The sequence below is a fragment of the Uloborus diversus genome, chromosome 5 (genome assembly GCF_026930045.1).
Source record: "Uloborus diversus isolate 005 chromosome 5, Udiv.v.3.1, whole genome shotgun sequence".
Classification (NCBI taxonomy): domain Eukaryota; kingdom Metazoa; phylum Arthropoda; class Arachnida; order Araneae; family Uloboridae; genus Uloborus; species Uloborus diversus.
Window position 1 is genome coordinate 13,989,609 of NC_072735.1, and position 13,007 is coordinate 14,002,615.

Sequence of the window (13,007 nt, forward strand, 5' to 3'; positions counted from 1 at the left end):
TCATCCACTGTAAAAACGATTCAGAAACGATCCTGGAAAATAATGGGCAGCTGATGTGCCCAATTTCTTCCAGTAACATATCTTCGAAAAATCAGGAACCCTTTCCGCTATAAGTCAGTAACCTTTCTGAAATTAATGTTGAAATTTTATGAAGAAGTGCGAAATCTCCCCTGTTAAAGCCAGTCATGTCTTTAGAAACTTCTAGAAAAGAGTAGTAGGTTAAGTGTAATAGATTAGAACCTTCCTAATTTATCAAGAAGGATCCATAAAAATCAAGGCTAACCACGGCCAAAGCTATGCAAAATGGAATCAAGCATAGCTCTTGCCTGCAATTCCTGCCTTGCAAAGCTGTAGCTATCCACTGACACTTTCGCTCTCACTGGGAGCTTAATCAATCTGGACAGGCCTTACGCAACCTTAGGCCGATACACTTAATAAACACGCTCATTCAATCTTTAAACTGGTTGCTTAAAATATTTTCCACAACAGTGAAAAGACTGCACGCGTGCAACTTGTAGCGATTCAGGAAACTTTTTTGTGATAATACTTGTTTTTACGGGAAAATAGGTGAAAACGATGAAATCCCGAGACGTTCCGCGGAAATAATCAGTAATGTTTCGGAATTTTTTTGCAGTGTAAATGCAAATGTTTCACTGTTATGATCCTTTTTTTGCTACCGGTGTGAAGATATGCGCACCTGCTCTATCAGGTGTTTCGCCTTCAGGTAGCTTGCAGATTGATTAAACCTTAAAAATTTTCAGAACTTAGACGCACTAGCTTTTTAATACTTTTCAAGAATGTTTCGGAATTTCGTGTACAGATTGTGACCTATTTAGGACTGTAACATCTAATATGTTGCGTGGATGTGCCGAACTCTGAAACTATGTAAATTTTGTTTGTATTTGAACGGAATTTATTTTAAATATTTCAATAATAAGGTTGTTTACTTGCACATTTGGTAGCATTTTTCTCATGTTTTTGTTTTACAATACTATCCAACTCTACTCTATACGCCTCTTTTATAGCTTCATATTGAAAACTCATCATCTGTCAAAAGTTTGATACATAATCAGTATTTAAAACTACTTTTAAATATGAATCCAAATTGCAAAAATTAAATCTGCAGGCTCTTAACGTATGCTTTTATATACCTTAGTAGAGCGTGTTAAGTATTGCATTTTGAAATAAATATTGATCTTGAATTTCGAGGAATGAAATTAAATAAATAAATAAATACTAAAAAATATCACAGTAAGTAACTTTTGGGAATTCAGGTTTTTTTATTTGAACTATGTAACCTGTGATTTATTGTTAATGAATTGTACACAGACACTTTTTATTACGTCGTGAAAAAGTTATGTTTTATGACCTAGTGTTGATAGAATTTACTCTCTGGAATAGAATCCGAGCTGTATATTTCTTTATTATTTTCATATGAACATTGAATTGGTTGAAAAAGATTTTATTCCCACGACGTAATCCTATATTTTATTCTTTGACAAAGTGTAAAAGGATTTTAGAGAGGACATTTTGGGATTCGACATAAAAGTTATCTTGGAAGAAAGGTTTTTGCAAGAATGGGTTTTGAAAATACCTTAGTAGCATTACTAAGCTCACATGTTCGAAAAACAAAATGAATTATGACTTTTCTTTGTTTCTCTTAGAGATGTAAGAGCTTATATTAGAAATGTAATGTATAAGTGCAATAATTCAAAACAGTTTTATGAATGTTATTTGGTTAACCCAAAGCTACATGTGTACTTATCAGGTTTTGTTTTATCTACAGTAACTAAATTACTACAGTTAAATTTAATGCTAGATTGTGGATTATATTATTTAAGTAATGTTAATGTCTTAGTGTTACCTTAAAACGTTTTCTGAAATAAGATTAGTAGAAGATAATAATCTCTTTTAAGGATTATAGGTTTTTTTAAATTTGGTTAACCCAAAGCTACATGTGTTCTTATTGGGTTTTGTTTTATCTACAGTAACTAAATAACTACAGTTAAATTTAAAGCTAGATTGTGGATTATATTATTTAAGTAGTGTTAGTGTCTTAGCATTACCTTAAAACTTTTTCTGAAATAAGATTAGTCGAAGATAATATTTTTTTTTAGGATTATAGGTTATTTTTAATACTTTATCTGGCATTTAGGAGTTTTCCTTTTTGAAGGGGACTGGTGGTTTAACTCTCGTATTAAAACGTATATAATATATTTCTCTTAGTTAAAAAATATAAAAAAACCTCAAGTAATAAGAAATAAAAAAAAAAAAAAAACAGCGGAGCTAAAAATAATACATAAGAAAAAGTGCTTTAAGGCACACATTTGGGGGTGAAAATTGTACACACGTGTTTTGAGGTTACAATAGCCCCCTGTGTTACTGAAAAAACTGTTATTTCATGGATTTAAATGCATTATGAGGTGTAAAGCTCTGCCGAATACATTCTTTTAGAGGATATTTTTATCGGATGTATCCTAAATTTCACCGATTTGAAAAAAAAAAAAAAAAAGAAAGAAAGAAAATATGTTTGATTGCTACCCCAAAAAATGGGTCAGCAATATAGTATTTTAAAAGTGTCTTTTCATGTTGCCTGATATTGTATTACCTACAGATGGTCATATAGTTGCTCATATATACTAAACATTAGCGAAACTTCGTAGGAAGCTTTTTCTTACTGCGTCATAAATGGTTAAAAAGGCCAGAAGTTATTATTCCAACCTGTTTTCTTCATATGTAATTTTTTTATTAAATTATCCAAAAACCTTATAAAAAATCATATTATTTAAACGATGGCGACTGATTTGAACTTAATAAATACATTTTGAGTAGTCGGACTACTAAATGCAGACAACCCAATGAATGAATTGCCCATAATCGTTTTGTAAAATTGAGAATTTAAAATGTGTTCATTTGCCGAAATGCTGCCTTTTTTTCTCCTTTTAAATGCCTAACAATCCTTAAGCTAAATCACAAATTGCCATTTTTTTTTTTTTTGTGAACAATTACATCTATTAATAAAGATATTTTTTAATGTAATGTACTAAAAGCTACAGTGTGTAATGATAATATGCCGTTCTGAAATGTAAAAACTAATTAAGTTATGATTTACTGGCCTGACTAATATAAAATAGCATTATTTCAAACTAAGTTTTAAGTCTTTGATTAGAAAGCTGTAATTGGTGGAAAACATTTTTTATACCGCAGGAGACACATTTTCGCATTTCAATTTCTTTTGGTTTTATAAAAAAGAAAGAAAAATATTTTTTTTTTTGAATAAAAATGCGTGCTTTCTGCGTCCTCATCATTTCGCTCTTCTGAATCAGAACTGGGGTTGAACTACCCCCCCCCCCTTCTCGGGTAAGGATGTAAAAGTTTCAAAACCCTTCCCTTTATGAGAATCTGAACACGGGCCTGCCCACACAGGATGTTTCAAATGTCATTAGTACATTTTAAAAATTCATAGAAAAGCAACAAATTGTCATTGCAATATACGTTTTGAGCGCTAATGCTTCACAAGTTGACGACATCGTAAAAAAAGGAAAAAAACGAAATAAAAAAAAGCTTAATTAAAAATGATTTATACTGACGGCTGTACCGTCAGAGTAAGAAAACAAATTCTTACTGCGACGATACAGCCGTCAATGTAAAATACCTATATTTTCTACCCTTTTTAGCAATGTCATAAAACATTCTTGAGACTATGAAGTATTATGGAGCGAACCGCATATTCATATGGCAATTTGTTGCTTTCCAATGATTTTCTAAAATGTGTGAAGGACTTTTTGGACAGCCTGTATACCTTGTTTTAACTCTATAGAAGTCGTGTTTCCTTTTGTTACGCTAGTGCTCGCACTTCGGTCTTTTCCTCGCCGTAGCGATCCGCGAGAAGAAAGCAGAAGAAAGGAAGTGCCGGGGAGGAAATGACACCTGACTAGGATGGCGTGCTATTGGTCTAAATGACCAACATACATTTCCAAAAGCTATGCAACCTTGAAATACCGAAGAAAATTCTCAGAACTAAGTGCGTGGGCTGGGGAGAGTCTGACCTTCAGCTACACAGATGGACCCCATTATTAGAATAAGGGGTGGTGGGATAGAGCGAAATATCTGACAACGGGCGGGGAATCGACCGAAACGTGACTTCTCTAGAGTTAATTTACTAGATAGCAAATACCTGAAATGTATGACATTCAACTTAACCATTAGTAGTAGTAATCAACTTACTTTTAAACCAGCGTATTCCTTTGATTGGATAACCACCGTACGGGCATCGAATCACCAAGTCCTCACCAGACACAGCCGTCACATTGCGCATCATTCGGACAAAAGGTGATCCAAAGACATTAAGCCTCGCCCCATGAAAAGTGCTTCCAACATCATTATCTCCTTGGCAACGATATTCACCGCTGTCTTCCACTCTAACTTCACTGATGTTAAGTATTCCTGTGACGTGGCCTAAGTCACCCATGCGGTCCACAGCAGCTACTCGTGGACCTTGCTGAATGGGGATGTCATCTAGATACCATGTTATTCGAGGAAGAGGGTTGCCGGTTGTAACGCATTTTAGAGATATTGTATCTCCTGAATGAGCTGTATGTTCAGGAAAAGCAGATATTAATGTTGGTGGGACATCTGTAAATAAGGAAAAATATATAATGTTGTTTTAAGTATACAGGCAAAAGTATTTCAGCAAATCTTAAACTAATGAGTAAAAGGCAACCTCAGAACACGTGCCTATTATGAGGCACAGACAAAAATGCAACTTACCAATCATTAATACAGTTGGCTCTCTGTTTAACGACGCTCTATTTAACGACTTTCTCTGTTTAACGACGGCTTTTCCCAGTCCCAGATGGTATACTGCAGTGTTAAAAGGATTATATTTAAGCACGCTTTCTAATTAAGGACGCTTTTTTTGTGGTCCCTTGAAAGTCGTTAAACAGAGAGCCAACTGTATTTACAAAATGTTAATATATTTTTTAAAACATGATTTTCAACTGAAGGAAAAATAATATTTTGTGAATTACCGAAAAAAGAAGTTCTTTGCTAAAAGTAAGTTCTTTTTATGTCATATTGCTAGGCAGAACTGAACTAAACTGACAAAATAAGGATGTACCATATCTACCCATCCTTTTACAATGATGGCGAACTTTTAATAATTCTACTTCTGTTAATCTTACCGGTTTTGGTAATTTAAGACTTGGTTTAGTTGATGGAAGAATTTTATTTGCCTTGTGAAGCGAATCTCTCAAATCTAACTTTCACAGTTTGGCGAACCTATAGTCTGTATCTGCAAATAAAAATCTTCCCGATAGTTTGGTAATAAATGTCGTGTAAAAACTGTAAACGAGTATGTTACATGGACATGGATTAAACAAGGCTTACAGTTCGACTTATTTCTTTCTGGGTCCATTTCTTTTGCTTTTGACTCTGTTGATAGTTTTGAGAAACAAATTCTAAAATACATCAAACAATTGGATATTTACTGCCAAAAAAAAAAAAAAAAAGCGTAGAGTTTTCTTATATGTTATGAAAAAAAACAGTATCTGGTAAAGTACAGAAAAAAACTATTAGTTCATATTGAATAATACATTTATTGTCACTAAGTTACCTAGAAATTTCTAACGAACTAGACAATAATTTTCCCCAAAAGTTCCCTTTTCTTTTAGCATTAGAGAATGTAAATCATTTTAACTTATTTTAGTAATTTAAAGCGATAAATATCATAATATTGGAGTGTAGTTTGCAAAACAGTTTGCTTTTTCCCCCCAAATGTCTTGAAAGTAAAATATGCAAATTTGCAAACATTGATTAATATGAAAATTAATGATATTTTCTACAAAACAGGTACATTTCGATTTTATTAAAACATTCACAATCTTTTTTTCCCTTAATTTTAATCTTTAGAATATTTTCGTTTGACTTTGACTTGATATAATGCAAGCTAATATTTACTTTTGAGGGATAATTCGTAATCACATTAAAAATGCCAACGATACACAAATAAAACATCCCTTGGAAACGTTGAAACATATATTGTTTTCTTTATTAAATTTAAATTTCTCATTTAAGCTGTTTATATCAATATTTTACGAAACACAATTATAAATATGAATATTCACCTTATAAATAGAATTTCCTCAATACAAAAATAAAGATAATGATCAGCCCTTCAACAATTTTAACATAGGGCATTTTCTTCTAATAACGACAATCGTTCATAAAACCCAGTTATCCTAATATCTTACAAAGCAAGACACAAAAAAAAATCAATATTTGTTCACAAAAATATTTTTATCAATCCAAAAATAAATATCATGCTTGACAACTCAATATAGTTTGAAAAGCAACCTTACCAACTTCTAACCAGTTTGTGCCCTAATAAAAACGCAAAATATATATTTTGAAGTTTAGTTTCTAGCCATACACAGAAAATAAATATTTGACAAAAAAAAAAAAAAAAAGAAGAAGAAGAAGCTCACCCGATATTTTCAGCTCTGCACTTCCTTGCGCTCCATCTATATCATTCAGTACAAAGCACTGATACATCCCTCTGTCATCCCTTCTCACAGAAGTTATGTGAAGAACGTCCCTCGACAAAAGTCTGACACGATTTGATGGCGTCAGTTGCCGTTGATCCTTTTTCCAGACTATTGTGTGGATGGGGTATCCGGTGACATTGCAGTTGAAGGTGGCTTCTTGCCCGATATTCAGAACTTGTCTCGCGGGCTTCATGTTTACTGTTAAAGCAGCTGTTTCAGAGAAGAAAAAGTTTTGGTAAACGGAGTTGAAAACATACACTGTAAAAAATTCCGAAATGTTACTGGGTATCTGGGTATTTTCGTGTTAAGTTTCGGGACTTTAATGGTTTTTATCCACTTCGTCGAAAAATCAAGTTTCATTGTCAAAAAGTTTCCTGAATTGCTACAAGTTGCACGAATGCAGACTTTTCACTGTTGTGAAAAATATTTTTAGCTCCCAGTTCAAAAATTAACTGGGCGTATTTACAAACTGCATCGGTTTCGGCTCAGTTACTGCTCGTCTATGCTAGGCAAGCTCTTAAAGGGAGCGAATAAGTATGGACTACGTAGCTTTGCAAGAATTGCAGGCGAGTAAAATTCACGCTACTTACTTGCAATTCAGCTTTGGCCAAGCCAGAAAGCAATAATGCTCTTGGAACTTCCTTGATAAGTCAAGAAGGTGCAGATATTTTATATTATGCCTTCCTAAGTTTACTCTAATTTCCGAGAGACACGACTGGTGTTTAAAGGAAACATTTCTGAATTTTTCAGAAGGCTTACAGGATAAAATCAGGAAGGTTGAATTTTAGCGGAAAACGTCCCTGGATTTTGCAAGATATGTTACTGGCAGAAAGTGGGCACATCAGCTGCCCGTTATTTTCCAGGAACGTTATTGAATCATTTTTATAGTGTAGACTTTGGAGAACTTGGAAATGTAACAAGGAAATATGTGCTCGTGCAGAAAACAAGTTATATAATTTTACGCACAAAAACATGTCTATAAAATGGAATTATATCTTTTCTCGTGACTATCGCAATATATCAAAACTTACAATGGGGCAACCTATCAATTGTCGCACAAAACACCCAACTAATATTTCAAATATAAGTCGTTCATTGTGAAACTAGTGAATCTCTTGACAAATTATTTTACTATGCTTTATTATGTCAAGCTCTTTGCAAAGTTTTCATTAGGAATAATTTACAAGTGGTTAGAGCTACTGTTTGTCATTAAAGATTGATATTTGGAAAAAGAGTTCCATCACTTTCATACTAAATTACATAACTGAACATGATACAATTTAGCTAACACATGCGCCTTTTCAAAATTATCTATTCTACTTCAATATACAGTGAAACCTGTGTAAGTTGACCACTTGCGGTGCTGTACTCTGGTGGTCAACTTAGACAGGTGGTTAACTTATAAAGGGTTTTTTTTTTTTTTTTTTTTTGTCATTTCTTGCACCATGTCATTTTTTGACTGTTCAACTCACTTTCATTGTTTAACATTACTTTGAAACAATAATTTAAAATGTTATTCAAATATTTTTGGAGGTTATTTTTCTCTGAATGACGTATAATGTGTCATGTAAATTTAAAATTCCAGTAAATTGATCAAAAAAAAAAAAAAAAAAAAAATCATTGTTTATAAAAAGTTATTTGATATTAATAGTTCGTAAAAATTCATAGCTAATCAAAAATAACAAATTTTTCGCTTATTTTTTTTCTCATATATATTTAATACATTTATAACCATGATGATCTGCTTTTCAACAAAATAACTCCTTATTGAAGTTTGGCGCACTTATTAGACACTAGTTTTGGAAATTCCATATGTGTCAGCTAATTTTCTCCGGATTTCTCCCTTTTCAATTAATTTTAATATTTCATACTTTTTATCAATCTCAAGTTCAACTAACTTTCTTTTTGAAGCCATTTTATGTAAAACTATAACACAAAGAGCAACAAGCTGGACTCTTATAATTCTAAAAGGCAGTTGAAAATGAAAATGTCCTATTTCTTAATCCCTTGCACCAGATATACTGCAATGCAAGTAACTTTTACTCTAGCACAATTCCAGTGTTGCCACAAAATATTGCAACTGGTAAAATAATACTTTGTACTTTTCTACCGACACATGTTTTCATTGAACAGATAGTACAAAAGGTAATCTCAAATAGAACAACAAAGGAAAAACAAGTTTGGAGAATAAAAGGGTTTTTAGTAGTTCTCCAATGTGGTTAAACTTACAAGAAGGTTTAGTTATGCTGCTGTTTTATTTAGTTGGTAAAATGTTGGTCTGGAATCAAAAATATTCTTGGAAAGCTATAAAAAAATAATAATAAAATAAAATGATTTGCTAAATTAAGTTTTAAAAAACAAATCAAGTGGTCAACTTACAAAGGGTTTTTTACAATACTCCAAACCAAATTTGGGGTACATTAGTGGTCAAGATAGACAGGTGGTCAAAATAGAAAGGTGGTCAAGTTACAGAGGTTTTCCTTCATTATACAAGATAGGGCTAATTCCGTTCCTGACAAAAGCGGTCAACATAGACAGGTGGTCAACTTACAAAGGTGGTCAACTTTACAGGTTTTACTGTAATCTTCTCTATGTAGCCGTGCTCTGCAGCTGTTGCGGATTTAGTGTTAACCAGGGTGCACCACAAGGAGGCCCATTACATCACACCCCAAATGAACTTTTCACATGTTTTTACATTTTATACTTTTTCATTTTTTATTGTTACGATTTTTTGATTTTACCTTTTTTTATTTTATATTTGTACAGTTTTACATTTTGCATTTTTATATTTTACCTTGTGAAATTTTTACATTGTGCACTAGTTTACTCGTTTCTTGTGTCAGTTCTGAATGCGCTATTTATGCGCACTCTAGTAAATGATTTTTTTTTATGTTCAAAAGTTGCTGCTGTAAATAAAATAATAATGATAAAACAAAATAATATATAATAATGTTTTATTTTACACATCAAAAAAATAAATAAATACTGTTTTTTTGCAGAGTAACGCATATCATGAGTTACGTCCGTTACTGAGACAAAAAAACAAAAAAACAAAAAACCTAAATATTGTTTCTGCGGCAATCTTCAAAATAGTTTTGCATTGTATAGAAGTAGCATCTATGTTCTTCATAAGGTTTGTGTAAGAAAACAAGATTGACACATTTGGTTTCCTAATTGGGTGTTCTGTGCAACGATATATTCGTCTGTCTTCATACAGTTTACCAAAAAAAGTTCAATGGAATTACACCCTTGTTACAGAGTACAATTTCAAGGATGGTCAAAATGTTTTTTATATCTTTAAAGCTAAACTAAGTTTTAGTGATGGAATATCTGACAACTAACGAGTAAGAATCGGCCATAACAACCTTTTTTTATTGCCACATCTTAGTTACCACTTTTTTTTTTAAATGAATATCCCTCAAAAAACCTAAGCTAGACAACTATCAGTCATATTATGACGGGTGTAAATATCTACTCCATTGTATTTCTGCAGAAACAAGCAACTCAACGAGTAAGGTACTGTCGTAAATCGCGATTACGAAAAACATAATTTGAATTCTAGACTTGAAAATTCAAATGAATTAAAGGGGCTGGATGCTTGTTTTGTTTTAACTATCTATGAAGACAAGTGATTATAAACCTGTGAAGTGCAATCCTTGTCAACTTCGGTGCAATAATAAAGAGTTGTCGCGATAACCAGTACATTCAAGTTTCTATTCATTCAAACTACTAAAGGGTGTTTTTTTAGAAGTAGAGAACGTTAGGTTTAAATAAAACACAGTTAAATGTTGTTAATTGCCATGAGTGTTGATTTATTCGAAAGATGATTCTTTGCCATTTTTATTTAATTATGATTTCTGGCATATGGCCACCTCGGCTGGCTCGGAGAAAGTCCAATCGGAAAGTTCAATTCTCTCACTTTTTGCAGGAATGGAGGCCGTATGTCAGTAATAAGGCGGCCAATGTTCTCTTCCAAGGCGTCAATCGTCTGTGGCTTATCAGTGTAGACCAGACAGTTCACATAGCCCCACAAAAGGTAGTCCAACCAACGGTGTTAAATCGCATGATCTTGCAGGCCAATTCACGGGTCCATTACGCAAAATTATTCGTTCACCGAACGTTTCTTTCAATAAATCAATTCTGACACGCGCTCTGTGTCATGTTGCACCGTCTTGTAGTCTATTCATGATGAAATGGCAAACCAAACTGAACACAAAACAAGTGACAGCTATCAAAATGGCACACATATCAAATAGTGTTGCCAACTTAAAGTTCTATACCTCTAAAAAGACACCCTTTATAAGCTTTAAAAATCCATTATTTAGTTTTAAAATAAATATTGCCAAAACTTTAAAGCAGTTTTTAATTGTAGTCAAAGTGAAGCTTGAGTGTCTAAATTCTGAAACTGCATTGTTCTCTATTAAATTCAATAGGGAGAAGGATGCAAGAAAAGATAAAGCACTATAATCTGTGTCGCAAATTAAACGATAAGAGAGGCTGATATGATATGACCTGTATTTCTTTTATTTTATTGAAAAGGGAACCTTGCAAACTAACTACCAAGCGGCACGACCTTGAGAGTCACAGATCTGGATGAAATTCTGGATTTAGGTCAGTTCGCACTAGATATGAACCCAGGTAAAGCTTTTTGACTGCATAGGCCCTAGTTCGGGTGCAACGGGGTCCAAAGTTGCTGTTTGAGTCCAGAAAAGCAATGGTTTTTCCTTTGAAATTAAACTTTCATCCCCCTTTTCTTGATTTACATTGCCGTATGTGCCAATTAAATGCATTCCCACTATCTCCCTCTCCTCGTTGTACTGACAAGAGACGTCGAATGTTTTCGGAGGATAGATATTGTCCCAAATGTTCAAATTCCAATCAAGACGTCATTGCAATTCTGGAGTCCTGCAAATCAGTGTAGTTCAGACCGCAAATACTTGAGGAGAATGTGATAAACTTCCGGATTTAGATCAAATCGCACTAGATATGAGCTCAGGTGAAATAGTTTTAGTACAAAGGCTGTAATTCGGCTGCAAGGAGGGTCTAACTTTGCTGGTTTGGTCCCGGAACTACAATAGCGTTTTCCTTGGAATTTGAAATTTTTGCACAATACAGTAAAACCTGTAAAGTTGACCACCTATGTAAGTTGATAACCTGTCTATGTCGACCACCAATATGCACCAAATTTGGCTGAGAATCATATAACAAACCCTTTGTAAGTTGACCACCTGTCTAAGTTGACCACTAAAGTACTGCACCGCAAGTGGTCAACTTACACAGGTTTCACTGTTTTTGCTTTCCCAACATCTGTCACGTCTCTTGTTAGTACAACGTAGAGGCGGTGGAGTTTGTTCTATACTATGAATCCATTCAGTTGGGTGCAGTGCAATATCAAGAAAAGAGTAAAAAAGTTCATTTCATAGGAAAAACCATTGCATTCTGGAGCTAAACTAGCAACTTTGGACCCCTCTTACGTCCGAACTAGGACCTATGCAGTCAAACAGCTTTACCTGGGCTCATATCTAGTGGAAATGAACCTAAATTCAGAATTTCGTCCAGACCCGTGTCCCTCAAGGTCGTGTCGTTTGGTAGTAAGAAAGAATTGGGATACAATAAAACCTGTAAAGTTGATCACCTTTGTAAATTGATTACCTGTCTATGTCGACCACCAATATGCACCAAATTTGGTTGATAATCATATAACAAACTCTTTGTAAGTTGACCACCTGTCTAAGTTGACCACTAAAGTACTGCACCGCAAGTGGTCAACTTTCACAGGTTTCACTGTAGTTAGTCAAGCATTCTCCTTTAAAGAAATCTTATGACAATATATATATATAAAATAAAATTACCTGTGACAACAAGAACAGTTTCAATGCGTCGTTCTCCTATGCTATTCCTTACAATGCACTGATATTTTCCACCATCATTTAGCTGCACTTTTTTAATGTTTAGCGTGCCCTGATTTATCCATATCCTTCCATCTTCATGGATCGGGTGAAGAATTCCGGACGAGTCCTTCATCCACCTATCAGTGGTGACAAAACAAGTCTGTAACACAACAACTCTCTAATGTGGTTTATGTTTAATTTATCATTGTAAAGCTTTTATGCATTGGTTTTGTCTACTTTATTACATATAATAATGTTAAATTACCAAAATTTTTGTCAAAAGCAAATCAAAATTGTAACAGATAACAATGTATGTTTCCTGTATTTTTATGTAATTAAATAAAGTTCCTCAGAGACCCACTTGCTCAGATTTATCTGAGCATTTAAAACCGATAAACCAAGTAATTGGTAGGTGCGGGTGGTCTCGGAGGGTGTCAAGTGTCAAGGTGACAAACAAGTTTATTCATCAAACTGGGAGGGTAAAAATCGCACAAAAAAAAGCTTAATTTCAATGCAGTGAAACGCGGCTGCAGCGAAATTCAAAAGGCCACACATTTTGTTCGTTGTAAAG

The 13,007-nt window shown here is 33.7% G+C and overlaps 1 protein-coding gene across 1 annotated transcript in view; it reads right to left on the bottom strand.

Annotated features, from left to right (window-relative positions):
* Positions 1-13,007, bottom strand: part of LOC129222453 (cell adhesion molecule DSCAM-like) — a 207,010-nt gene that overhangs the window by 86,664 nt on the left and 107,339 nt on the right. The window contains 3 exon segments of the mRNA XM_054856967.1: positions 4,228-4,635; positions 6,486-6,755; positions 12,398-12,573. Of these exon segments, the coding sequence (XP_054712942.1) occupies positions 4,228-4,635; positions 6,486-6,755; positions 12,398-12,573 (854 nt within the window).